Raw genomic sequence first — 27,741 nt, forward strand, 5'->3', positions numbered from 1 at the left:
GTCCGCGAAGTTAGGTCACACCCTTTCAAAACAGTTTTCCAGCACAGCGCGCATTCGTCGATCGGAGTAGAATTTAGAGATCACGATACCGGCGAAACCCCTTGGCATGCTTGGCCTTGACCTACATGTAGAGTAGACTTCACATTTTCATCAATGATTTTATAGTTTACAATCTTCATCTATCCGTAAATTTCTTCCCAGGGCCTTGTATTTTATGTTGATATTCTGGTGGGGTTCACTACTTTTGACCACCACTGTATCTCTCTTTAATTTATCTCTCTATGTTTATATTTTTATAATCCATATTCAGCACGGCGGGAGAGTCATTATACCAGTTATTAAATATACCCAAAGACGCAAAGGAAGATGACATCAAGAAGGCCTACAGGAAGGTATGTTTACTGAATAAATGCATGGTATTTTGTATTCAGACATGAATATGTCCGAGATTTATATTTCAGTTTTTAGGTGGAATAAAAAGTACTCTACAAATAAGTTTGAATTTATAAACAAAATTGTTTTGAATTAAGTTCATTTCCTAGGAAATTAAAGTTTATAATTCAAAACAATTTTTTTAATCATTCTCTATGTCTTTATCCATCCTACTGTACATGCACAGTAATTACTAGTATTTCTCTATGGGGTTGAATTTCCTTTTCTTTCTTTTCTATTACAAGATGAAGGGGATACAAATGACTACCATCCTATACATACAGATGTGCAGTGTTGCACAAATAATGCACAAAATATCAGCAAGCTATTTTTCTGTTGTTTTGTTAGATTATAATACTGTTTGTTTCTATTTCATTCATTTCATTCATACATTATTTCTTTATTATTTAGATGGCATTGAAGTACCATCCTGATAAGAACAGAGACGACCCACTTGCAGGAGAAAGGGTAGGAATATCTGCACATTACCATATGTACATGTATACCTCTGTGTCATTGGCCCGAATTCACAAAGGTGGTTTCGTTTGAAACCATGGTTTCATTTGAAACCACCTTTGTGAATCGCAAAATCAGCAAAACCCACGGTTGAAACCATGGTTTCTGCAAAAACCACCTTTGTGAATTCGGGCCAATGTGTCTGTATGTGTGACCAATGTTTTGTAATGTACTCCTTTGTGATAAGTTTTTTTTTGTTTTGGAGGGGAGGGGGTTATTTTATATAATCTTAGCAGAACTTTCTTTTCTAATATTGGGGGAGGGGGGTAGGGACATATAATGCACTGTTCCAGTGATTTTCATAATTACAGGATGTGTCTTAACACATGACCTACAAATTAACAACATCACAGCCATAGGGCTGTAGCTCTTTAATTTATTCAAAACTTTATTTATTTTTGTAGCTCAAAATGCTTGTTTTAGGGATCATTTTCTAACTAAAGGTATTAAAGAAGACATTTTCTCCCACCACATTTTTGTCTCACCTGCATAGCAGAGTGAGACTATAGGCGGCGGCGGCGTCAACACCAAATCTTAACCTGAGGTTAAGTTTTTGATATGACAGCATAACTTAGAAAGTATATGGACCTAGTTCATGAAACTTGGCCATAAGGTTAATCAAGTATTACTGAACATCCTGCCTGAGTTTCATGTCACATGACCAAGGTCAAAGGTCATTTAGGGTCAATGAACTTAGACCATGTTGGGGGAATCAACATCAAAATCTTAACCTAAGGTTAAGTTTTTGAAATGTCATCATAACTTAGAAAATATATGGACCTAGTTCATGAAACTTATACATAAGGTTAATCAAGTATCACTGAACATCCTGCATGAGTTTCACGTCACATGACCAAGGTCAATGGTCATTTAGGGTCAATGAACTTTGGCCGAATTGGGGGTATCTGTTGAATTACCATCATAACTTTGAAAGTTTATGGATCTGATTCATGAAACTTGGACATAATAGTAATCAAGTATTACTGAACATCCTGTGCAAGTTTCAGGTCACATGATCAAGGTCAAAGGTCATTTAGGGTCAATGAACTTTGGCCAAATTGGGGTATTTGTTGAATTACAGCCATAAATTTGAAAGTGTGTTGGTCTAGTTCATAAAACTTGGACATAATAGTAATCAAGTATCACTGAACATCCTGTGCGAGTTTCAGGTCACATGATCAAGGTCAAAGGTCATGTAAGGTCAAAGAACTTTGGCCACATTTGGGGTATTTGTTGAATTGCCATCATATCTCTATAAGTGTATTGGTCTAGTTCATAAAACGTGGAAATAAGAGTAACCAAGTATCACTGAACATCTTGTGCGAGTTATAGTAGTTTTCAAAATCAGCACTGCTGCTATATTGAATCGCGTGATGCAGGTGAGACGGCCAGAGGCATTCCACTTGTTGTCAGTAGAAGAGCCCATCATTTTGAATACATCATTTCAATCTTAAAGAATACTATACAGTGGACTCTAACCTACATTTTTGTAAACATCACTCGTGAATATATAGTGATGTGTGTTGTGTTGAAAAATACATGAAGTCATTTTATGCATGTATGTATGCTGTTTTGATCATACAATATTTAGGCCTTAAAACTCTAAAAACTGTTGGTTCAGAAATACATGTTTGGGTTACATACACCATATGAAATCACTGTTAGCTAATTGGATCAGTTCAAACTTCAAAGTTTGATGACTGTTATAGACAAAAGCAAAAAAATAATTGCTGATGTTAGGCATTTCTACAAGATTTGAAATTAAACATTGATGAAGAAACCAAACCATGAACTTTACATTACTGAAAAAAAAATACCTGGCCCAGTTTCGGGCTTCATTTCTTCGAACTCAGTAAAAAAACAAAAAAATCTTGTGACCTTTCAGGACTATTCAGATTGAAATCATACAGTTTGCGATTGAGTGTTAGTTCTACATGTACATTGCAGAAGTATTTGCAGTGGCAAGTTGAAAGTCCACACCATTGCATACATGACCCAGATATCATCACTTGTGTGCAAGTTCAGTTATCAATTTCCCCGGAAAGTGATAAATTTGTCTTAGTAACAGAGTATCAGTAATCATTGGACCCTCTCATAATGACTGCAAATTGACCGTTCAACTTGGACTCATTGAAAAATGAGATTTGATCATTTTGATTGCATGTTGTTATCAGTGAGGTTATCTGTTTAATACGTTGTATATTTTTCACAGCCATAGTCAATGATATACATATAGTCCACATTATCGATCTACATGTATTTAAGATCTGGCACTGGAGGTCTATTAATTTGTTTACCTATTCAATATGAACTTCTCTGAAATGGATAAATTGTGCTTCAATGAGCACCTTTAGAAATGTACGTCCACATAGTGGACTGGTACGAGATGACGTCATTTTTTGGCGTTCCATATGCCTCAGGTCCTCACACACCTCCACTATCAGAATCGAGAACCTCACCACATCCATTTTGCGGTTCTCCTAAATCATAGTGGACGTGTACGTGAGTGACGTCATTTTGACTGTTCAAACCCAGCATGAAGATCAACCTTTCCCTTTTAAAACACAGTTTACAGTGACTTTTCACAAAATTAATGTAAGTTGTACGATGCATTATGTTTATCATATTTGGAATTGCTTTCTGACCTCCAAAATTTATATCGATATATATCCTAACTCGAGTAAAAAGGAATCAAAGCAAGTGAAAGGCACGTGTGCACAAGTTGCACTTTCGCATCACCCGACCGGGTCGCCAGGCGATGGTACGCCAGATCTTCCGGGATGGGCAGCGTGTCATGACCCGCTGGTTATCGCGCTGTTTCACATGGACGTACGTACACGTACAAGTTGAGTGAAATCTAAAGTATTCGCAATTGTAGTGAACAAGGGCAGACGACGACGTTGACTCAAACGATCAGAGGACTGCTACGTCGTTCACGTTCACTGCTCCTAAAAGCTTTGGGCCCTCACACATGACATGAAAAAAAAAGTTGTCCAATTTGAGGGGAGTTTTTCATGGGCGACACAACACGGCATAGGGTTAGAGTTAGGATAATAATAATGGTATATTTACCCAGGGTAGCCACTTCAGTTACAAAAACTGTTCTCCCAGCGGGCCCTGTTATTATTATTATTATTGATTATTATTAAATGAGTTTTTGGTTCAGAGTAATGTTAAAATAATGATAAGGGTTAATTTAGTTATGAAGGTTGGGTTTTATGTTTGGCTTAAAGGACAAGTCCCCCCCCCCCCAATGAAAAGTTCTAATGAATAAAAGAGAAAAATCCAATGAGAATAATGACTGAAATTTAATCTAATTTGGATGTAAAATAAGAAAGTTATGACACTTTAAAGTGTCGCCCAATTTTTACAAAACAGTTTCATGTATATGCACATCCTGGTCAGTATGCAAATGAGACTGATGACATCACTCACTATTTCTCTTGTATTTTTTAAATGAAATATGAAAGATTAAAATTTTCTCCACATTGTCATGTAAAACAAAGATTAATTTCTCCCCGAACATGTGGAATTAGCATTACTTTAATACATGCGTATGGTTCAGTCAAGTCGGCCCTTATTGTCAAATCTTTAAAAAATGAAGTATTGTCAAACAATAAAATACAAAAGAAAAAGTGGTTGATGGAAATCATCGACTGTCTCATTCGACACATGCCCTTTAACGTGCATATTTTTTCCATAGGAGCAATAGCCGCTGGAGCAAATGTCATGGAACCATTTCATGAATCATCTTATTGATTTTCACTTGACTAATTTGCTCTGAGCCAATCAGATTCTAGGATTTTGGTAGCTTATAACAGTTGTCATTTAAAATCACTGATTGTGAAATATGCCCCTGTTCCCTCTCCAAGGGAGTGTTTCTTTAAGCATCTTGTCAGTAATTTTCACTGACTAGTTTGCTCTGAGCCAATCAAATTCTAGGATTTTGGTAGCTTATAACAGTTGTCATTTCAAATCACTGATTGTGAAATACTCCCCTGTTCAATAGGGATTGTTTCATAAAGCATCTTATTGGTGACTTTCACCGACTTATTTGCTCTGAGCCGATCAGATGCAAGTATTTCAGGAGCTTATAACCATTCTCAGTAAAAATCACTGACTCTTTGTCTTATTAAATATTCTCCTTGTTATTTTAATAATCATCAATTTTATACAGGAAAATTACAAGTGGAGATTATAAAGTGCTTTATAGATTGGCAAAGTGAAAGGAATACCAAAATTATGTATTTCCGTTAAAATTTGCATTTATTTTATTCATTAAAAGACGATTGCTGGTATATATCAATTGCTTTTAATATTGTAGTACAGATGAATTATGTAAAGGAAATCATTGAAATTTGTAGTGTTGCCAATTTGAATACTTGTAAGCTGGTCAAATGTTAGGCTCGGAATGATGAATACATGTATTCCTGAATGATCAAAATTCTGATTCATTGCATAAAATGCAATTTTTTGCCTACCGCCCCCCTCCCCCGCTTCCACCTTTGCCCCACCGCCCCTGTCATTCATGATGACTGTGCAGAAAACAACTAACATACATATGAGCAAGTCTAATTAAGTTTTACCTACTAGCAACCCATGTAGAAGCAATACAGACATATCTGCTTGAACACAGGAGGGCGCTGTAGATTTTAAAATTTGAATAATTAATTAGTGTGCAACTTTTGACACTGACGAGTTATGAAATAATGTTCAGTGATTTTTTTTCTAAAATGTGACAAAAAATCAGGTAGATACAAGAGTTGAGGCACGAAAATGAAAAAGGAGGCACATATTTGATGTATGGCCCGCGGTCTATATGTAAATACAGACATTGAAGTAATGAGAATTGATCAAATATTAATAAAGAGATGAGTATTAAAGACACAAAGTAATCCAAAGCAGTAGAAAAGGGCACAGATAAAACAAAGTTAAGATGTGATTTGAGAGACTTGCAAAAGATATACAGTTTATCTCAAAAGAATGTGAAAAAAATATATAAATAGGTGTTAAGGGGGGGGGGGGCATGGTAGAGAAAATGCTGAAAAAAAGAGAGATATAGCGCTCTGATGTGAAAGGAGATAGGGAGGATGAATAGAAGACACAGAAATATGAAAGAAATATTCGAAAAATTCAACAAATGAAAAGTAGATCAGGGCCCCGTCTTACAAAGAGTTTCACATCTAAAATACATGTTTGTCAAAAACATTTTTCAGAAATGATGTATATTCATACATTCTCTGTTTTCTTGACAATTCAGTAAGTTTCTCTCTGTTTTCAAAGGACATTGAGAAAAAATGATGACATCTATGGATTTCCATATACTTGAGACTGATCGAATCAATCACAACTCTTTGTATGATGGGGCCCAGATCAGTGTATGCCCTTTTGAAAATGCATTTTTGCCTGAGGGTGCATTGAATGTCATTTCCTTTGTTGAAAATCATGCAGTACAATTCACCATTTGCAGTAAATTATGGTGTTATCCAGTACTTGTGTGTGTGTGTGTGTTTGTGAGTATGTATGTTATACACTGTAAGACATGAGGAAATGCATAAATACCTGTATAATGATAATAACGAGATAAATTTACGTATAGTTTTGAAAAAAAAAGCACATTATACATGTGGGGGAAAATAATGCATGGCATAGATACTCTTATTTCTAGTTTTTAGTTTGATACATATACCAGTCTTCTTTGAAATAAACACCAAAAAGGTATTTTTGCCATTTCCAGAGGAAAAATACATGTTACCGATTTTCAGTTTGTAGGCAAACATTATATTCTGTTTTGTAAACAGTATTGAGAATACTACAAATGTCGAAGAAGTGGACATTTTTAAAAACAAATTATGATGTGGATGTGGATCATGGGCGTCAGCGCAGAGGATTATCTTTTTTTTGGGGGGGGGGAGGGGATGCGACAATAGATGCTCCCCCCCCATGAGCAAAGGAAAAATCCTCTGCGCTGATGCCCAAGATGTCGATTATATTGATTTATGAAATTAATGTGACTTGTGATTCCAATTATAAATGATCTGCCATTGTGTCTCTTCATTTTCAATCAAACTGGCATGGTATATCCAAACCGCCATGGTATATCCAAACCTCTATAAAAAATTGTTTTCTATCATGTTTAAGTTCTTCCCTCCCACTACTTAACAATTGATATCTTTTTATCGTTTGTAATAGTTTAAAGAGATCAACCGCGCACACAAAGTACTAAACGACGAGAAGAAAAGACAGATTTACGACGAGTACGGCTCGTTTGGAATCTACATCGCAGAACAAATTGGCGAGGACAACGTTGATCTCTACTTCCTAGTCAATTCTAAATGCTTTAGGGTAAGTATGGTTTTAAAACTTTAAAGATCATATTAAAGGGGAATCCAACCCATATAAAAACTTGTTTTTATAAGAAATAGAAGAATCAGACAAGTTGATAGGTGAAAGTTTGAACAATATTGGACAAACAACAAGAAAGTTATGAATTTTTAAAAGTTGTAAATATTGGTAATCACTATACTCATGGAGACTTCAAATTGGCCGCATATGGAATGTCATAGTGATGTAAGGCAAGGACTACTCTTCCATGTACTCCAATACATATTATGGCTAAAATGTCATTTTTCCCCAAAATTTTATTTCAAATTATATTTTTCATTCATGAGGACATTAAAGGGATGGTCCAGGCTGAAAATATTTATATCTTTATATTTATACATAGAGTAGAATTCACTGAGCAAAATGCAGAAAATTTCATCAAAATCGGATAACAAATTATAAAGTTATTGAAGTTTAAAGTTTAGCAATATTTGGTGAAAACAGTCATCATGAATATTCATTAGGTGGGCTGATGATGTCACATCTCCACTTTCAGTTTCCTTATGTTATTACATAAAATCATAATTTTTTCATTATTTCATACTTGTGTGAATAATATGTCTCCCTTATAATGAAATAAGTTGCAGCAATAAATATCTAATGCACTAAATCAGTTGTCAATCCAATTTTTCTAGTTCTTGGAGGAAAAAATTTGAATAAACCTAATTTCATATAATAAAATACAAAAGAACAAGTGGAGATGTGACATCATCAGCCCACCTAATGAATATTCATGACGACTGTTTTCACAAAATATTGCTAAATTTTATATTCAATAACTTTGTTATTTGTTATCCGATTTTGATGAAAATTTAGGCATTTTGCTCAGTGAATTCTACTCTATTTATTAAGCTGTACATAATTTCAGCCCGGACCATCCCTTTAAACAATATACTACCTGGATTATATTTAGATTACTGCCCCAGGGGAATGGGTACTTCGGAGAAAACCACAAATCCCTGATAATAAAGTACATGGCCTATGGGAAAGTTGTCCTTGCCCCTTGTCATAATTTACTTACCCAGTTGCCAATTTGAAATCTACATACTATTAGTGATCTTAATTTTAAAGCAGCTATCACTTTCTTATTGCTTGTCCGATTTCTTTCAAACTTTCACCATTCTGTTTAATTTATTTTTCTCCTTCCCAACACAACATTTTACTGCCAAAGTTGGATTCCCCTTGAACAATATTTGCATCATGGATGGGCAATATCCCTTTGTGATTTTAGTCTTTTGAAAGGAAGTTTGAGGAAACTAACGATGAATTTGTGCATTTAAAAAAAATGTGTCATCATCTTTCATTACCATGAGAGGGTTGCTGATGTGGTTTACGGTACACCATGTGAAGTGTTATAGAAACAGTGGATAGAAGAAGAGAAGAAATGGATAGGCGAGAAAGTGGAGATTTGAGAGTAGAGTATTCTTTCTTGAAAGTAGTCCTGAAAAGGACTGTAAACCATAAAAGATTGATGAGTTGAGAACAGCTTGAGTAGTGGAGCTAGTGAGGAGATGCTGGCTTGAGTCGGCGAGTAGAGATGATGAGTAGTAGAGAGACTCGACGTTTCGGGCAGGTTGACTGTCCGTCTTCATGAGAGGGTTGTGGGTCAAGCATTTTTCCCAAACCTTTCAAGACAATACAGAATCAGTCAATTATGTGCCACATTCATGTATTCAGTAGCTTAAAACCCTTTTATTATTTTTCTTTCCTCAGGTAACGAGTGTTATCTGTTACTTCTTTACATGTTGTTTCAGTTTCTGAGAATCAGCCAATCATTTGCCAGGAATTCTGTAGCTTTTAACAATTCTTTTCTTTTCTCTCCTCAGGTAACGAGAGTAATCTGTCCCTTCTATACATGTTATTGTTTCTGTTTCAGCTTCTGTCGAGGATGAAATTGAGTGGAAGATGTTGATGAAGACTTTCTTCTGTAGTTATTAATCCACTGCTCGGTATCAACTAATCATTTGTCAGGAATTCAATAGCTTATAACAATTCTTTTCTTTTCTCTCCTCAGATAACGAGTGTGATCTGTTTCTTCTGTACATGTTATTGTTTCTGCTTCTGTTTAAGTTTTTCAGAATCAGCCAATCATATGCCAGGAATTCAGTAGCTCATAACAATTCTTTTCTTTTCTCTCCTCAGATAACGAGTGTGATCTGTTTCTTCTGTACATGTTATTGTTTCTGCTTCTGTTTAAGTTTTTCAGAATCAGCCAATCATATGCCAGGAACTCAGTAGCTTATAACAATTCTTTTCTTTTCTCTCAGATAACGAGTGTGATCTGTTTCTTCTGTACGTGTTATTGTTTCTGCTTCTGTTGCTGTTTCAGTTTCTCAGAATCAGCCAATCATATGCCAGGAATTCAGTAGCTTATATCAATTCTTTTCTTTTCTCTCCTCAGGAAACGAGTGTGATCTGTTTCTTCTGTACATGTTATTGTTTCTGCTTCAGCTGCTGTCGAGGATAAAATTGAGTGGAAGATGATGATGAAGAAGACTTTTTCTGTAGTTATTTATCCACTGTTCTGAATCAACCAATCATTTGCCAGGAATTCAGTAGCTTATTACAATTCTTTTCTTTTCTCTCCTCAGATAACGAGTGTGATCTGTTTCTTCTGTACGTGTTATTGTTTCTGCTTCTGTTGCTGTCTGTGCTGCTTTGGATGCTGTGGACGGTGTAAACGAGGGGAGGATGAAGATGAAGACTTTGAGATCGTCATACCGGAGGTTAGTTTACAAATAATGCACATTATTGAGGGCGTTAGTAAGAAATATCTCATTAGATACGTATGCAAGGGCCGCAGAACTTTAGCGTAGGCGATCCAGGGGTGGGTGGTTGGGCAATCCGTCAGTCCATTGAAAAGTCTTGCGGATCACATTATTTCCTCGGTTTCCACCCAGTGCTGACATTCATTGGTCTTTGAGTGAAGACATAGAAGACAGTTTGGATGTGTCACGTAATGGCGTGGAGCGTCTTGGCCCAGTGGATTAGTCTCTGGACTTTGAAACAGAGGGTCGTGGGTTCAAATCCCAGCCATGACCTAATTTCCTTCAGCAAGGAATTCATCCACAGTGCTGCACTCGACCCAGGTGAGGTGAATGGGTACCAGGTAGGAATAAATTCCTCAAAAAGCTTTGTGCACCAGTCAGTCTGCAGGTCCCAAGAAAGTGGCTTCTTTCATCCAAGTGATATTCATGACTTGAGATGTTTTGCATATTTAATGAGCTTGATGCGGACCAAAACACCTCTTTTCATTCGGCCATTGCTGCTCTAATTGTGCATCGAATTTCATGAATTTGGTACCACTGTAAAGAAGAAGAATCATTCTTTCAGGTCATGTGTTTGAATTTATTCAAAGATTTTGTAATATAGGTTAAAATTTTGATCTAAAATATGCTACAAAATAAATATTTTCACCTGACAAAAGCTGCTATTTTCACACTTTATTTTTGTTTGAGCCCAAATGATTTTTATATCATGATAAAGCTGAATATGTATGCTTTGATATGATATAGGTTTCAAAATAAGAATTGGTTTAATCGGGTCAAGATCACACTTTTCATTTGCCAAGTACATAAAACAGTTTGAAAACAAGAATACTGCACTCTGATTGGTCAAAGAGACCACACAATGGCAAATTCCAACGGTCCCAGTGCCTGGGTTCGTGGGAAGATCACACTTCCCATGTGGTAATCTCCTCAAATACCCCGCGCCTGTTGTTCTGTGAACCTTATCCAGCCAATCAGAACTCTGGATTTCTTGCAAGTACAAAATTTCAGAAATCTCGTCTTGTACCTTGGTGGGAAAAGTGTGATCTTGACCCGATTAAAAGGTGCCGCATATCAAGAGTGGCATTGTGAGAAAGTACAGAGGTTCAGCTTTATGGTGATATAGATATCATTGAGGCTCAAAATAAAAAGTTTTGCACAATTTACAAAAGAAAACAGAGGAAGAAAATTCAGTTTTGAGGCACATTTTCAGGCCAGAAATTTACTTGTTTAACAAAATATTGTATCCAAAATAAATGACCAATATGAAAGAGTAACTTTTACTCTACCTGATGGTGCAATAATTTTTCATTTAACTTGAGGTTAAAACAGGTAAATTCTTATAGAAAGAAAATCTCACGAATCACGAGATTTTGCAAGGAGGAGGATTCAGCCACGAGATGATTTGGATGAATCTGGCCTTTTTGCTCATTAGCATAGGGACCTGCGGTCTGACTGCACCTTGTGGGTGTTTCATAAAGCTGTTCGTAAGTTATTAAAGAAAGACTGGTGAAGCTTTCTTACGCGCTTAAATCATCGCCAATGAATATACCATTTACCACAAGAAAGGATCACCAGTCGTTCTTAAAGTCGCTCTTAACTTACAAACAGCTTTATGAAACACCCACCAGAATAGGTAGCCTAGCTTAGCCAGGTAATAGTAATAGCAGGACCTGCTGGGAGAACAGTTTTCGGAACTGAAGTGGCTACCCTGGGTAAATATACTGTTATTATTATTATGCATTGTTATTGTAACAGAAAAATATATGTTTTTCACATGCGGTTGCAGAAAGGAAAGTGTATTATAAGCAGCTTCAGTGATATTTCTATTACTCCAACTTGGTTGTTACGTTTTCATGTCTCTGTTGCCTTCCGCAGGATGAGGACGAGGAAGAAATAGACGCAGACGGCAACACGCCCATCACCAGTCAGCCAAAAGCATCGCCAGACGAGGGCGCTTCAAACCAGAACGTCGCCATACCCATGCCAGCACCTGAGAAGTCTCCCGAGAAAGAGCCCACCGAAACGACGGTTCTAAATGCGGGCGACAAAACCAAGTATACGGAAGGATAACACCCGAGGGCGCTATAACATATTTTCCTTTTTGTATTTAATCGATTCAGTGAATCAAAGGGGAAGGTCAATCCTGTAAGAGTTGGTGAGAATAAAGTGGCAAATTTAGAGAAAGAGCTTTGTGAGTGGTTGAGGAAAATTATAAGAAATACTAACAATATGCAGATATGACTCAAATAGGAGTTTTGAAGCCACAATGCTGTATTTCAGCTTTAACTTACTATACTCACTCGATATCAGGTATTGGTTTCCCCTTGTCTCGGCATATTAAACTGTACTAGGTATTATGTCTATTTGGTATCTTTTTAATCTTTATTCATCGTTGTCACAAGTTTTATTTAATTTATAATATAAGTATACGTGACAGGTAATCATGATTATTTGTTTGGTATTATAGAATTGTATTAGACGCTGATAGCGTATCCCTTTTTCTGGGCTGCGTTTCATAAAGATTTGTTACAAAATCAAATCCACAATTTCTGCAACAAATTTACTATCAGCCAATCAGATTGAAGGATCTCGGTAGCTTTTAACTGTTATTGGAAATGTGTTATTGTAAACAAATTTTATGAGACAGGCCCCAGACCCCTAATCTCCTCTTTTCAACCTTGTGTTGCAGTTATTTATGATGGGTTTATTTACGTGCATCTCTTTATGCCCCTTTGAAACAAATCTCGTTTTCCCCACCCCCCCCCCCTTTGAAACAAATCCCGTTCCCCCCCCCCACATTTGAGCATACATGTACATTCGTAAGGAAAAGCTGTCCCTAAATGTATTGATCATGTACATGTAGTAACTTGAGACTCGTATGCCCCTTTTTTTTAAGTAGTGTGATTTGACCATGTTCGTGTTTTAACGATATGTTTGGTGAAAACTATTCATAGGAATTTATGTTTCTTAATTTTGAAAATTTATTGGACTTCAACGGGACATGTGATGAAGCGGTCCGTTTTACATTAGATTTAGAAAAACAATTTTATTTTTTATCATTTCAATCTATTAAGCTACTTAAGTCTCTTAGCCTAGAATTTATAGTTTGGAAAAAAAGGACAGTAGAAGCAAATATGTCTTGATGTGTCTTTTGTGAATTCTGGGGCGTGTTTCATGAACTGTCATATCGGTGATTTTCAGTGGCAATTCTGCTCTTATCCAATCACATGCAAGGATTGTTGAGAGTTGTCAGAGAAAATCCTGGGCCCCAACTTACACAGAGTTACGATTGATCCGATCAATCGCAACTGTGGATGGCCAGCAACATCAACATCTTGAATGCAAATTTGTTTGAAATATTTTCTAGATTTGATGTATATTCATACATTCATCGCTGTCTTGAAGATTTAGTGTGATTCTCTTTGCTTACCGAGGAGATTGTGCAAATTTCCTGTAGAAAATATTATGGTATGGATGGATTTCCATAGTGTTAAGATTGATTGGATCAATCGTAACTCTTTGTAAGACGGGGCCCTGGACTGTATTAGGTTCATGAGTCGTGGCACACCTTTCGTTTCAATTAATATACATTCCTTGTGCACAAAAATTCATGTCTTTTTTTATACACCAGACAATGCAATTTTTCTATGGAAGCCTGTTGACTTTCATTTTAGGGTTGTTAATTCGAAGTGATCACTGTTTGTGTATATATATCAAATATTTACAGTTATTCCCTAGCAGTGTCACTCCTGCCTCTGCTTTAGATATCATTTAAATCGTAGAGTCATTGGCCCCTGTTTAACAAGGAGTTGCAATTGGTCCATTCTATCTCAAGTATGGAATGCCAGTAGCACCATCATCTAGAATTTATCAACTTCATTCAATATAACTAACTTGGGATTTAGCAGGCCAACGCTTTTTTTTTTGGGGGGGGGCAGGGGGGGGGGGGGAGCGGGCGCGGGCTACTTTTCACAAGCTACTGCCTAAATCTCCAACACTGGATAAGCTTTAACTTTGCAGTAAATAGGGATTTCCCCAGGGCTTTTTAGAGCACTTTGTGGTTCTAAATCAACATTGGCCCTATATAATTTTCCCCAACGGTTTAGGTTGCAAAGACTGATGTTCGATAAGATGTTCAATTCTTTTGGATTAGAATGTGAGTCATGTTGTCCATCTTTTATTTCAAAATTCTTTTGACCCCCCTTCCCTCCCCAAATCAGTATTCATGATGATGTTAATGTATATTAATAAGTCGTTTGGTTTTAACTGTATCTTTTGTCCAGCATTTTTCTATAGAGTTAGCTAAATTTAAATATCATTTAGCACTTCACATGTTCCCACTGGCCTCTTTCAGACTTGTTATATTTTTTCGTACAGGTTACCAAGCTCAGTATAATTATATTCACATATAAATCCAGGCCACCGATCATATGTGACGTGATATAGTTGTTGGAGTTCTAGGTAAAAGAATTCAGTTGCATTGCAGTAAATATTTATGTCACGACTGAGAAAGTCTATAAAAATCAAGGTTAACTGTCACCGTATTATCATAGATCTAGGTTGGGTGTATTAATATCAACTTAACTTTGGGAAATCATATTAGCTGGAAACCAATAACTCTGAAGATTACTCACACAGAAAAGCACATGTGGGACAGTGTATTAATATTACTAGGAAGATACCCGGCATTCGCTTTTCAAATGCTGTTCAAGAATTATGAAAAGGATATAACTTATGTACTTTATGATCAAGATTTTAACTGCCTCTAAAAAACTTTGTGTACATGTCCACTGCATATTGTTTATAGCTATTGTAGATCTTCGTACAGGCATAAATTGAGGTAGACATTCTTGGTACAGCATAGAATATTTGTACTATTTTAATTGTATGAATAGATTATTGTGAACACTATTATGGTTTTCATTATGATATTAGATGTTCTGTGTATATTTTGTTTTTACTCAAATTGTATTGTGCTCTCATTTATCTCTTTTGTATTCTATGTCTTTAAATTTATCTTTATTCCTCTGTCACGTTCACACATATCATATTAAACCTTTATTTTTAGAACGTAAATAATGGACCACAAAATAACATGGGAACTGCCATGTGACTGATGCTAAAAGTGAGATATTTGGTTCTCAAACATTTCATGTACCACTTTCCAGTATAAGATATGGAAATCAGCACTTTTATGAGCATTTACAATCGGAAGCAGATATATTGAAACTTTGGCTTGAAACCGAGGTGGAAGCTTTGATATTGGGCCATGTTTCACAAAATACATTTTATTCATGCCTTTTCAGTTTAAGATTTTAAAATCATCACCATCATCATTTACATTTGGGAAGTAGATGATTTGAAACTAGACTGATCTCTGTTCATCTGTTCTGTGGCTCGAAGAAATTGTTTTGAACTTCCTTGTGATGTTCCTTCTTGAAATTCAATTCATGACTTCAAAAATTCTTCTTGGTGTTCGAGGTTTGCAGAGGTTTAATGTCTTAATGTGTGAACAGGCATTTTCTGAGGTAGTATGTGAAGCAGTGATTGTGCCGCGAATATGTACAGCCTATGACCACTCAAGATATGAACCAGGGGCCTGTCAAACAAAGAGTTGCGATTGATCGGATCAATCACAACTATGGAAAGCCAACAATGTCAACATCTAAAATACATGTTTATTCAAAATGTTTTCTAGAAATGACGTATATTCATTCACTGTTTTCTTGAGAAATCAGTATGCTTCTCTTTGTTTTCAAAGGACATTGAACAAATCTCCTGAAGAAATATTTTTTATGACATGGATGGATTTCCATATACTTGAGATTGATCGGATCAATCGTAACTCTTTGTAAGACGGGCCCAGGTCTTACTAAAAGTTACGATTGATCTGATCGACCGTAATTATATGGAAATCCAACAATGTCATAATATTTTTTCTCCAGGATATGTGCACAATGTCCTTTGTAAACAAAGAAAAGCACACTGAATTTTCAAGAAAACAATGAGTGTATGACTTAACATCATATCTAGAAAATATTTTGAACAAACATGCATTTTAGATGTTGACGTTGCTGGCTTTCCGTAGTTGTGGTTGATCGGATCAGTGGTAATTCTTTGTAAGACTGGGCCCAGTTTTATATGAGCCATTTCATGGGCCTTAATGTTTTTGCATGGTGGAGGTTATGTCCGAAGTATTGTGTGCATAAGCTGGCTAGGTCCACCAACTGCATGCCAGCAAGGCACTGATAAGCATTATAGTCCATGAATAAAAAGCCACAGAAGGCAAAGGTTACGTTGCTGAGATTTTCAAATCTTCGATCGCGTCTCTGGCATGAATTGCAATCATCAGCTCTCATACTCTTGGTTGCATTGCATAGGTTACCCACTCAAGCAACAAATGGCACAAAACCAATGTGCAAACTAGGTATATCTGTGACTACAATTTGTGCAAGAGTCTGGTGAATTCAGTATTTGAACAGCATTAAGGTCAATCCTTGCTTCACATAATACCTCTTTAAAAGCCTTAAGTATGTATCTATGTGGATATACTTACAATCTAAATCCTATCTAAGTACTATTTGGTTTTGTGTGGCCACTCTGGTTCCGTCTTTCATCGTGGCAAATTGATACTTGCATGAAAATTGATTTGATTTGATATAATTGTAGTCAAACCTGTCTTTTAATAGTGGCTACCCGTCTTTACTGGAAACCATGTCTTTAGTGGCCATCAAATTTGTCTCCCATTTGAACAGAATATGTGTTATAGAACCCGTCTATAAAGGACACCTGTCTGCAGTGGCCACTTTTTCTGTTTCACTTTGATGGCCTTAATGGTTTTACTGTACATGTATTCATCTGTTGTGCAGAAAATAGTCTCAAAATGAAATGTGCTCATACCCATTTCAAATCTATTTCCCTACCATTTATCTACATTGTTTATCAACATTCTGTTAATAATATAATACTTTTTAGTTCATTGCTTTGATTATCGATTGATTGATCGATTGGAGTGTCGGAATCCAAATAGTTTAGCTTAAAGTGATTGGCTAACATTGATTTGACTTTAAAAAATCTGAGCTAGAAGGTCACACTTGTCACCTGTGTCTGTGATATGTTACAAAAATGAAGCCCAGAAAAAATTGCGTTCGAAAATAATTATTTAGTGCTTCAAAAATTGAAATATAAAGTGACCGAAAACACCATCTTAAGTTCATCCCATACACTTATGTGTACTATTTAGGCGTCTATAAGACGCCTATTTACAAAATCGGGGTTTGCCTTGTAGTTTTAGCTTTTCATTCTCAATAATGGTTGTTTTCAGGGTTTATTAGTTCTAATACATGCACTTGTACACATGTTTCATCTTGGTTCAAGAATTTTTTAAATCGGCTGCTCACAAAGTTAAACAATACCTTTAAAACTGCAGTCACTTAACTATAACATGACTGTTTAGGGGCTGCTGATGATTCTGGCTTTGATTAACATTTTAATGTTCAACTGCAGTTTAGAGTAAGTTGCGTCCTACTAAAAATGGAATCATTTGAAATACGGTCATTTTTTTTAATATGTCATAAGTAAAAAATTTGAGTCAACTTTTTTGTCTCATAATGCAGCGAGCGAAGAACGCCCTGTTGAATAGCTTCAATCAGAGTACGCGTCTTTAGACACCTCAGTTTTTTCTCAACAAAATAAATTCTGGATGATAAAGTTTACAGCCATACTGGGATTTAAACCCATGATCATTCCAATGAAAGCACAAGGATAATACCACTTTGTCATGCTGATGGGTTGCTTACTATGTCAGAAATATTGCTATATTCTATACCATTTATGTTAATGAAAAGCATAACGTTTCATGACTGGGTTATGTTCCTGAAGTATGTAGGTGTTTTATCATATTTATTGATTGTTTTATCCCTTTCAAAGACAGTTTTCATTTTACACTGCTTTCTAGCTGTTCATGTACTTTGGTAATCTGTCAATGAAAGATCAATTTGTAATGCAGTCACAACAACGAAGCCGACTCCAAACCAACCAATAATAAGTCATTTGATATTACGTAATAGCTTTGATCGGTCCGGAGTCGGTTTCATTGGTGCACTGCAAAAACTCCGGTGTTGATATAACACCAGCCCGGAATATGTCCACACCAGAGAAGTATTGAAACAACACCAGTTTGGAATCAAACCGATGCTGTTTTAATACTAATTGGTGTTGTATAAACACCTATCTGGTGTTAGACCAAAATGAAACTGGTGGTGTTTAACACTTCTCTGGTGTGGAAATATATAGATTCCAGGCTGGTGTTGAATCAACACCAGAGTTTTTGCAGTGTGTGACTGTAGCGTATGTAGACAAAATATAAACAGTTAGCTGCCTTAAGTATTTAGTTTTGACTAACTTCTGTTAAATCGATCGTTGAGTGTACTATTATTCATGTATATTCATGTTTATTCATTTATAGACTAGACTCGTTTATATCAAAATCATGCATATTCATGAGGTATCAATTGGTCATTTTGTGAAATGGAATGAGCGTAAAAGCACAAAGCAACCAATGTCATAAGTGTTATTATTACAATTATGCAATAAATTGTGAGTATATTATATATTCAATGAAAAGTCGTTGACCTTCAAGCTTTGTGTACTTTATTCATAGTGTGCATATGATACAGTGCGTCCCAGAAAAAAAGGAAACCGGGATTCCCATGTCTTTTTTCTTCAAAGGCAAATGAAATATGATAGTTTATTTACATAATCATATCATTCAATTATTCCTCAATATTTTGATAACTAATATGTGAGGAGCACTTCATGCATTAATGAGCAAAACGAGTTTGAAATTTTAATGTCAAAAGTAGGTTGCGCAGAAAAAAATTGACAAGATTGGTTGGTGATATGACGAACGTGCTTATTCGATGACTGGTTCATTATCATTTTTTTTGTATTCTTTATTAAGATTCTCTCATTGATTCCTGAAATGAGAATGGATTCAGATTCACATGCGAGTTTCTGCGCAATTTGTTTCTGATATGCCTCCGTATTTATTATTATCTGCCATGCGTGAACGATTTGCTTAGCTGTTGGTTTCAAATTGGAGATGAGATTCCACTCTTGCCACGAGTATCAAAATAATGTATAGTAAACAAATATTCAATAATTGTTAAATCTATCCACAGGTTTCCTTTTTTGTGGGATGCACTGTATATTGTGAAAATTGGTGAAAGAGTATATCATTTAGAGTGGGGGGGATAGGTGATGAACTGACCGACACTATATGAATGGTCTTGAAATATACCCCTTGCGATATCTACAGAGAATAAGTTTGCCTATTGCCTTATTTCTATAGAGAAACCAAAATGTTTGGAGAGGAAAAATATTTGTTTTGATATATACTTGTTAGCTCTGTTATTGTGTATGAATATATTGATTAGTGAATTAGTGTGATATATTTCAACAGGGTCTATATTACAAGACTACACTGTGTCATTAACACAGAGAAATAGTTTTCCTATTACCTTATTTGTACAGAGAAAGAAAATGTTTGGAGAGGAAAAGTACTTATTTTGCTATATACTTGTTAGCTTAGATTTTTTGGTTTGAATGCATTGATTAGTGAATTAGTGTGATGTATTTCAACAGAGTCTACATTACAAGACTACACTGTTGCATTATGGGTAAGGAGCATGGTCATATTTGAGTAGTTGAGGACTTGGGGTGGGTGATATACAAGGCTGATGCTTTGTTTTAATATTGTTAATTGTTTAAGGTCGTATAATTATGATGGGTGATGTATATGAGTTCTGCATATATACAATTCTTCTCTCATTGTTTGCAGTGTCTACAATGATTGTTTTTTGTGGTTGAAATAATAATTTGTTGGTGAAAGATTATTAAAGAAAAAAATAATATGAATTAAATAATTTACAAACTTTTAATTGGTCAATCTATATCAATACTTTTTGTCTGACACATAATCATTTGCCAAAACATTATTTTACCATTTTTTTAGAGTAGACAGAGAGCTCTAAAGAGAGAAAAAATAGAACAATTAAGATTTACAAAATTATTGTTCTGTTTTGTACAAAATCAGAGAAATCTTTCTGCAGATATGATAATATGCAAGGAGGAAGTAAGTATGTTTAAGTTATCAAAACTCGAGAATTAAACAAGCATTATGTAGTTCATTTCCCCCTTCAGATCACTCCGAAACAATTCTCCAACTTCGAAAGTTGAAACCAATTTTCAACTTATGGCAACTGTATATCTATGTGTTAGGCATATAAAGCAAATTATATGCCACCTTTAAATTCATAAACATTCGTATCGATTTTATCAGTTGATCGATGTACCGAAGTACTCTCTTCGGGGATATATATAGATAGTTATTACCCTTAAATGCGGAGATATCGAATTGCTTTTCTCTCCTACAAGGTGAATCCCCCTTGCGAGTGCGCTCATTCATGTCGGATAACAACAGAGCGCGGTAAGTCTGAATAGAACATCGCTGTTATACGCGGCAGTGTGTATACAGGGTGATCAAAGTACAAAGTACCAATTGATACAGTACAGAGAAGTCATTGGTGTCAACTTGTGGATAGAACGTGCAGGAATGAGCTCTAGCCACCCACCAGTGCATTATGTAATTACTGCATATATACGACGTTTAGCATATACCTACGGAACTTGAAGCTTAAGTATACTTAATAAGTTACTACACTAACCTTAGTAGCATACACACGCCCCGGACACACGCATACGTTCGGACATTTTATCTTCAACGTTATGTCCAGGTGCGCAAAGAAGAGAGAACTCCGGAAAGAAATGGTATGAGTTTGTAAGCATTTTGTCTGTTGGTGGTATTTGTATGTTGCCACTAGACAGGAAGGATTATGGAGGAATAATTGCGTTCTGTTGGATCATCCGATGTCCTGATCAGGCCTATACTTCGAAAAACGCGAGTCATATATATCTAAACTGGGAAACTGTCTGAATAGTGGCGCCATATCGATATGGGGTTAGGAGGGAATGAGAAAAACCATGAGGCGCCGCCGCCGGAAGAGGCGGAAAGAAATTCGGGAGAAGATGGAGGTAACGGCGACTCCTCAACGTCCCAGGGGAATGACAAGACCAAAACGGGTTCGGACACTAGATCAATGAGGTAAGCCTAGCAAAGGGTCGCATATCATCTAACATACAAGTATAAACTCATTGCAAAAAAAAAATGCTACATGACTTTTTTATGAATATGGAGAAGCAACATGAATAATTGTTTAATTTTTTTTCAGGTTGATATTAAAAAGTAATAATGGAATTTCATCGTGTAATTAGAGATGACAAGACGTACGTGCATCTACATGTAGATGTGTTTCTAGGCTATAGCCCTGATGAATAAATAAGTTTCAAGTTTACTTTGTAAGACACACCAATACATTTTACCAACAAGAGAGAGAAAATGAAATGATTAGCATAGGATATATATATATATATATATACATAATTATATATATATATGTATATATATATATATATATATACTTCGGGAATTTGATTAACCTCCAGTCAACCTTGTGAACTTGTGTTATATATATATATATATATATATATATATATATATATATATATATATATATATATATATATATATATATATATATATATATATATATTGTAAAGAAATGGATGAAGAGAACAATGGTAGGCGTAGCTTAAATCAAGGTTCCCCAGAGCTATCTAGCTTAAATCAAGGTTCCCCAGAGCTATCTACCCTTTTCCAAAGGGTAGATAGCTCTGGGGAACCTTGATTTAAGCTACGCCTACCATGATTGTTCTCTTCATCCATTTCTTTACAATATTTAAATAAAAGAGTTGCCAAAGCTGTTGTACATGTATAACTTTACACATTTATATATATACATATATATATCATGTATATATATATATATAATATATTCCATAGATTAGTAAAAAAAAACCACCATAGTAACTGGTAATTAACTACACATAATTCATAGGAGCATGGGTCCATGATAGGAACAATAAACCAACAAACAAATAGATGTTAGCATGACATCATGCACTGTATAGATATGTAGTGCATGAAGTCATAATAATTTCTAGTTGTCTGTTTATGCATATATATAGCTGGGGGCCTGGGTTCGATTCCCGGCAGAGACATTTTTTCGGCATTACCAATTTTTCCAAAGGGTAGATAGCTCTGGGTAACCTTGATTTAAGCTATACGCCTACCATTGTTCTCTTCATCCATTTCTTTACAATATTTAAAATAAGAGTTGCCAAAGCTGTTGTACATGTATAACTTTACACATTTATATATATATATATATATATATATATATATACAAATATATATACACACATATATATATACATATCTAGTTTAATTTCAAGTTAGTTGGAAGGGAGCTTCCATGTCTTAGGTACCCCCCCCCCCTTCCCTGCCAGTGTGATATACTGTAGTCCTACTTGTAGTTCTGGAATGAAATGACAAGTTATGGCTTCAATTCATATTACTAAAAAGAAATGACGTGAAGACATTTATATCTTCCTTTGATTCTGCTGAAGACTTGTCAACTATGACCACAACCAATTCTACAACCACAAGAACATTTATGCACTCCTCCTAATTCTCATTATTCCCAAAGCAAGATATGCCATTCAATGGAAACCGCTCCCATGTACTGGCGGATCCGGGGGGGGGGCACAGCCGGCCTTGCCTCCCCCTTGAGAGGCACAATTAAAATTTGTAATGTAAAAAGCCGTTAAAACAGAAGTGTGCCCCCCCCCCTTTCGAAAGTGAAAACCTTTTTTTTTCTGGGGGGGGGGGGTTCAATTTTTTGTGTGTAGGAAATCCCATTAGTTTTTGGTTGAAACCCTTTTTTATGCTTGTCATATTTTTCCTCGGGAAAATGTGCCCCCCCCCTTTCGAAAATCCTGGATCCGCCCCTGGAGACGACATTGCAGACTGATTATTCATTCCCTTCTCTACGTGGTGATATCCCACATTTGACAATAGATACAGGCCTTGGGATGGATGACCCTTCGTTCATTTAAAAAGTCCTGAAACGAGAATGTTTCGATGAAAATTTGCGAGGGTGTTCCCACGATCATTATTTTTATTAACTTCTTTTTGAGAATAAGATTGTTCCGTCTTTTCATGCGCGCATGATTACAAACAAGGGCGAAATTGAAACTGTCTAAAGTTCGAGGGGTGTGAGAGAAATTCGAAACAATCTTGCGAGCTGTTTGAAATCGGTTTCCATATGAAAAAAAAATGTTGTTGAATGTAATTGAATGGTTCATTTACCATTCATTCATTCTAATATCCATATAAGTTATTTATCTATTTATTCATTCATTTATCATTTATTCTTTCACGTATTCATTTATTGATTGATTGATTTATTCGTTTATTCATTCATGTATTAAAATTTTTCGTTATTTATTGCTTTATTCATTCATTTATTCACGACTTTTTTTCTCTCTTTTCAAAGCGAAGTTGTGGCCGTGTTCTTAATCTGTACATCTATTCATTTATTATTTTACATTTCAGCGTATCTGGTGAATCGCTCTATGCTCTACTGAATTTGAAGAAGGGGGCAACAGAGGAGGAAATCAAGAAAGCATACAGAAAGGTCAGTAATAAGAAAAAAACACAAGGGGGTGAATTAGCGAAAATAAACAGGGGCCCATTTCGTCATCGCTAGATTTTTGTAAGATATTTAAGCGGTGAAGTTCGAGTATCATAGGTCTACTGAATAGGGGGTAATCCGGGCTGAAAATATTTATATATAAATAGATAGAGTGAAATTCACAGAGCAAAATGCTGAATATTTCATCGAAATCTGATGTAGGAAGAGAGGCGTTGGGATTGGGGGTAGGGGGCTGTGAATAAAAAAAGTCATTTTTCATCACATGCCGGGTAGGCACGTGCCATAAAGATGATAATGATGGTGATGATGATGACGACGATGATGATGGTGACGATATGATGGTGGTGATGACGAAGGTGATGATGATGATGAAGGTGATGGTGATGGTGATGATGATGATGATGATGATGATGATGATGATGATGATGGTGGTGATGATGATGGTGATTTTGCTGATGATGATGATGCTGCTGCTGATGATAATGGTAATGAGAGTGATGATGGTAATGATCATGATCATGATCTTGCCGATGATGATGGTGATGATGTTGATGATGATTATGATGATGATAATACTATTAACGTCTATGGTAACCCCGTGGAACAGCCATTCATTTTCAATGTTTTCAGAATTTCCCGTCATTGGAAGAGGTTGACCCTTGCCCCCTTTTAGCAATACACCTGGGTTTAAGTATAGGCCTATGCAGGGGCGGATCCAGGATTTTCCAAAAGGGGGGGGGGGGCACATTTTTCCTAGGAAAAATTTGACAAGCAAAAAAAAAGAAAAGAAAAAGGTCTTTACTTTCAAGGGGGTGGGGTACACTTCTGTTTTAACGGAATTTTTACATTACAAATGTTTATTTTGCTTCTCAAGGGGGGGGGGGGGGCACGGACCGGCTTTGCCCCCCCCCCTGGATCCGCCAGTGGTCTATGACATATTTTTGTAAAAAATGAAAATGACTAAGGTCTGTTTACATATGTTTTTAACAGCAAGCATTGAAGTACCACCCAGACAAAAACAGAGACGATCCCACTGCAGAAGACAAGGTAAGTTCATCTTACCATGGACCTATAGATGATCTTACGATGGATTACAATCGTCGTATGTGGCAGCGCTATACGAATTTTATGTTAACATTTTGTTACGATAATTACGGTGAGAAGTAATGTAGCATTTTACTGGCTCCGCAAGGGGAGGGGGTGTCTGAATAAAAGAATTTATATCGTATAGATGGTTAATTGCCAATTCGTCTACTGCCAACTCGTCCACTCACCACATGGTCTACTCTTATTGAACAGTCTAATGCCATTCAGTCCATCAACATTTCGTATAACAATCAACCACTAACTTGTCCATTAACCATTTGGTCCAATCATTACTTCGGCTAATGACCATTTCGTCTCATAACCAGTTGGTCTAATATGCATTTCATTTTCATTCATTTTGCACAATTTAATACTATGTCCAATTAGACCAAATGGTATATGGACTAAATGACTATTGGACCAACTAGTTATTAGACAGTAGATCATGTGGTGAATGGACGGACAGATGGTAGACCAAAATTAATGATTGTGTAGACGAGTTGGCAATTGGACGAATTGGCATTAGTTCAGTTCAGTTCAGTTCAATTTATTTATTTTCTCAGCATAAAAAAAGATGATATATATACAATATGTACAAGAATGACAAATAGTATCAGAGAAAATTGGAAACTACAGAAAAGTTTATAAAAACTTGTGAGTAGTAGTTCCCAGTCCATTGAATGAAAATGCACACACAGCATCAACAAACACCAGCAAACACACAGGGAGGGTGGGGCGGTAAATGTACGAGATTTCAGCAAGGAGAAAGGAAACAAATTATATTGCATATTCATTTATATACATTCTTTTTAACTTAGATTTAAATGACGTAATTGTTGAGTATTTAATTTCATCGGGGAGATTATTCCAAATGCGTGGGCCATAATGCCTTAATGAATTTAGGAGAATTTGTGTTTTAACCTTGGGATAATGAAAATTATTACTTGAGCGAGTGTTGTGACAATGAACGGAATTGTTTATTAAAAACATACGGGATATATTAAAAGGAATTATGTTATGAATAGTACGAAACATCACAGATGCTATCTGAAATTTATGAATATCATATATATTAAGGGTATTGAGATTAAAAAACAAAGGTCGTGAGGGAGCTCTAAAAGGGGAGTTGGTACATATTCTTAAAATTTTCTTTTGCAATTTATGAAGGGGTTCCAATTTTGTTATTCCAGCATTCGCCCAAATAATATTACAATATTGAAGATAGGATAGGGAAAGACAGTTATAAATCATAAATAACTCCTTCTGTGGCAAAAAATTGCGAAGTTTAGAAAGAATACCAATATTTTTTTTAGATTTTGTTAGCTAAAATAGAACGGTGGCTGTTGTATGACAGTGTATCATCTAAAGTGATTCCGAGAAACTTGGTTGTTTTTTTAACAATTCAAGACGATTTGATTCAAAAATATTTTAACATCCGAAATATCATGTTTTATATGTTCTTTACTAATATACATAACAGTTGTCTTTTCATAATTGAATACTAATTCATTAGCATGGAACCAGTTTATAATCTTAATTAATTCTTCATTTGTATTCTTAATAAGTAAATTAAAATCACAATTGGACGCAACTAAATTTGTATCATCGGCAAAAAGGACAAAATGAAAAAAATGAGAAACATTACATAAATCATTGATATATATCAAGAATAAGAGCAGGCCCAGTGTGGAGCCCTGGGGGACTCCACAATGGACCCTCTCATGATGAGAAACAGCATTATTATAAACAGTATAATGAAAACGATCAGTTAAATAATCTTTAAACCATTCAAGGGCAATGCCACGAATACCAAAATGAAATAGTTTACTAAGTAAAATATTGTGGTTGATAACATCAAAGGCTTTGCTTAAATCGAGAAAAATACCGAGTGTATGTAGATTATTAGCCATATTATTTAGGAGATGATCATTAAGGTCGATTAGTGCAAGCTCGCATGAGTAATTTGATCTAAAACCGTATTGTGAATTATTTAATAGATTATTTTTATCAATGTGCCGTATAAGCCTATTGTACATTAACTTTTCTAAGATTTTGGAAATACTAGGGAGTAAAGTGAAAGGTCTATAATTTGAAAATATATGCAAGTCCCCTTTTTTAAATACTGGAATAATTTTCCCTATTTTCATGTCCTTTGGGAATCTACCTGTTAAAAATGATACATTAAAGATATGTGTTAGGGGTTTTGTTATGAAATGAATTACTTTTTTAATAACACACTGACTAATTCCATCAAATCCCATGCTTTTACTTGATTTAAAATGTTTTACTATTTCAATAATTTCATGTTCATTTGTAGGAAATAAGAATATAGAATTTTGACATTGGTTTGAGAGATAAGACAAAAAATTATTAGAACGCTGGGGAATATTTGATTTGATATTGGTAGCTATATTAGCAAAAAATGTATTAAATTCTTCTACGATAATTTGATCATCAGTTATTTTAACACCATCTTTCAGGAAATAAGTGTTTAATTTATGTTTATTTGTAAAAAGAACCTCATTAATTATTTTCCACAACTTAGAAAGATTATTTTTATGTTTTTGCAACAAGTTACTATAATATTGTTTTTTTGCCTTTTTTAGAACTAGGTTCAATTTATTTCGGTAAGATTTAAACTTCCTTTCAATTGTTTGATTTCTACTTTTGCAAAAACGTTTATATAAATTGTCTTTTCAAAGACGAATTGGAAATAAACCGTATAGATACCATGTAATTTCCACCGGTTAAACCATAGAGCTATTAATAGCTCCATGGTTAAACTATACATTCCAAAGATTTGAATAAAAAGGGCAACACGTACCAATATTTTGTACTTTCTCTATCTTTTGGAAGTTTAGAGATCCGAATGTCTA

The 27,741-nt window shown here is 35.4% G+C and overlaps 2 protein-coding genes across 3 annotated transcripts in view; both read left to right on the plus strand.

Moving 5' to 3' along the window:
• Window positions 1-305: 305 nt before the first annotated feature.
• On the plus strand, window positions 306-18,728 carry LOC129263170 (dnaJ homolog subfamily C member 5-like; the record flags this gene model as incomplete). Its single annotated transcript, XM_064100465.1, has 5 exons — window positions 306-392; window positions 844-900; window positions 7,141-7,293; window positions 9,924-10,058; window positions 11,979-18,728. Coding segments are annotated over 5 exons (627 nt in total), but the record flags the coding sequence as incomplete, so codon positions are not given.
• A 1,836-nt stretch (window positions 18,729-20,564) lies between these two features.
• The window catches only part of LOC129263698 (dnaJ homolog subfamily C member 5-like), a 13,072-nt gene continuing 5,895 nt past the window's right edge, over window positions 20,565-27,741 (plus strand). Inside the window, exons 1-3 of one of the 2 annotated variants that reach the window (XM_054901597.2) lie at window positions 20,565-21,267; window positions 23,680-23,761; window positions 24,770-24,826. In XM_054901597.2, coding sequence (XP_054757572.1) covers window positions 21,119-21,267; window positions 23,680-23,761; window positions 24,770-24,826 — 288 coding nt within the window. In that variant the 5' untranslated portion in view covers window positions 20,565-21,118. The remainder of the gene's footprint in view (window positions 21,268-23,679; window positions 23,762-24,769; window positions 24,827-27,741) is intronic. The other variant, XM_064101161.1, reaches the window with a different exon arrangement.

The sequence above is a fragment of the Lytechinus pictus genome, chromosome 6, assembly GCF_037042905.1.
Source record: "Lytechinus pictus isolate F3 Inbred chromosome 6, Lp3.0, whole genome shotgun sequence".
Lineage (NCBI taxonomy): Eukaryota > Metazoa > Echinodermata > Echinoidea > Temnopleuroida > Toxopneustidae > Lytechinus > Lytechinus pictus.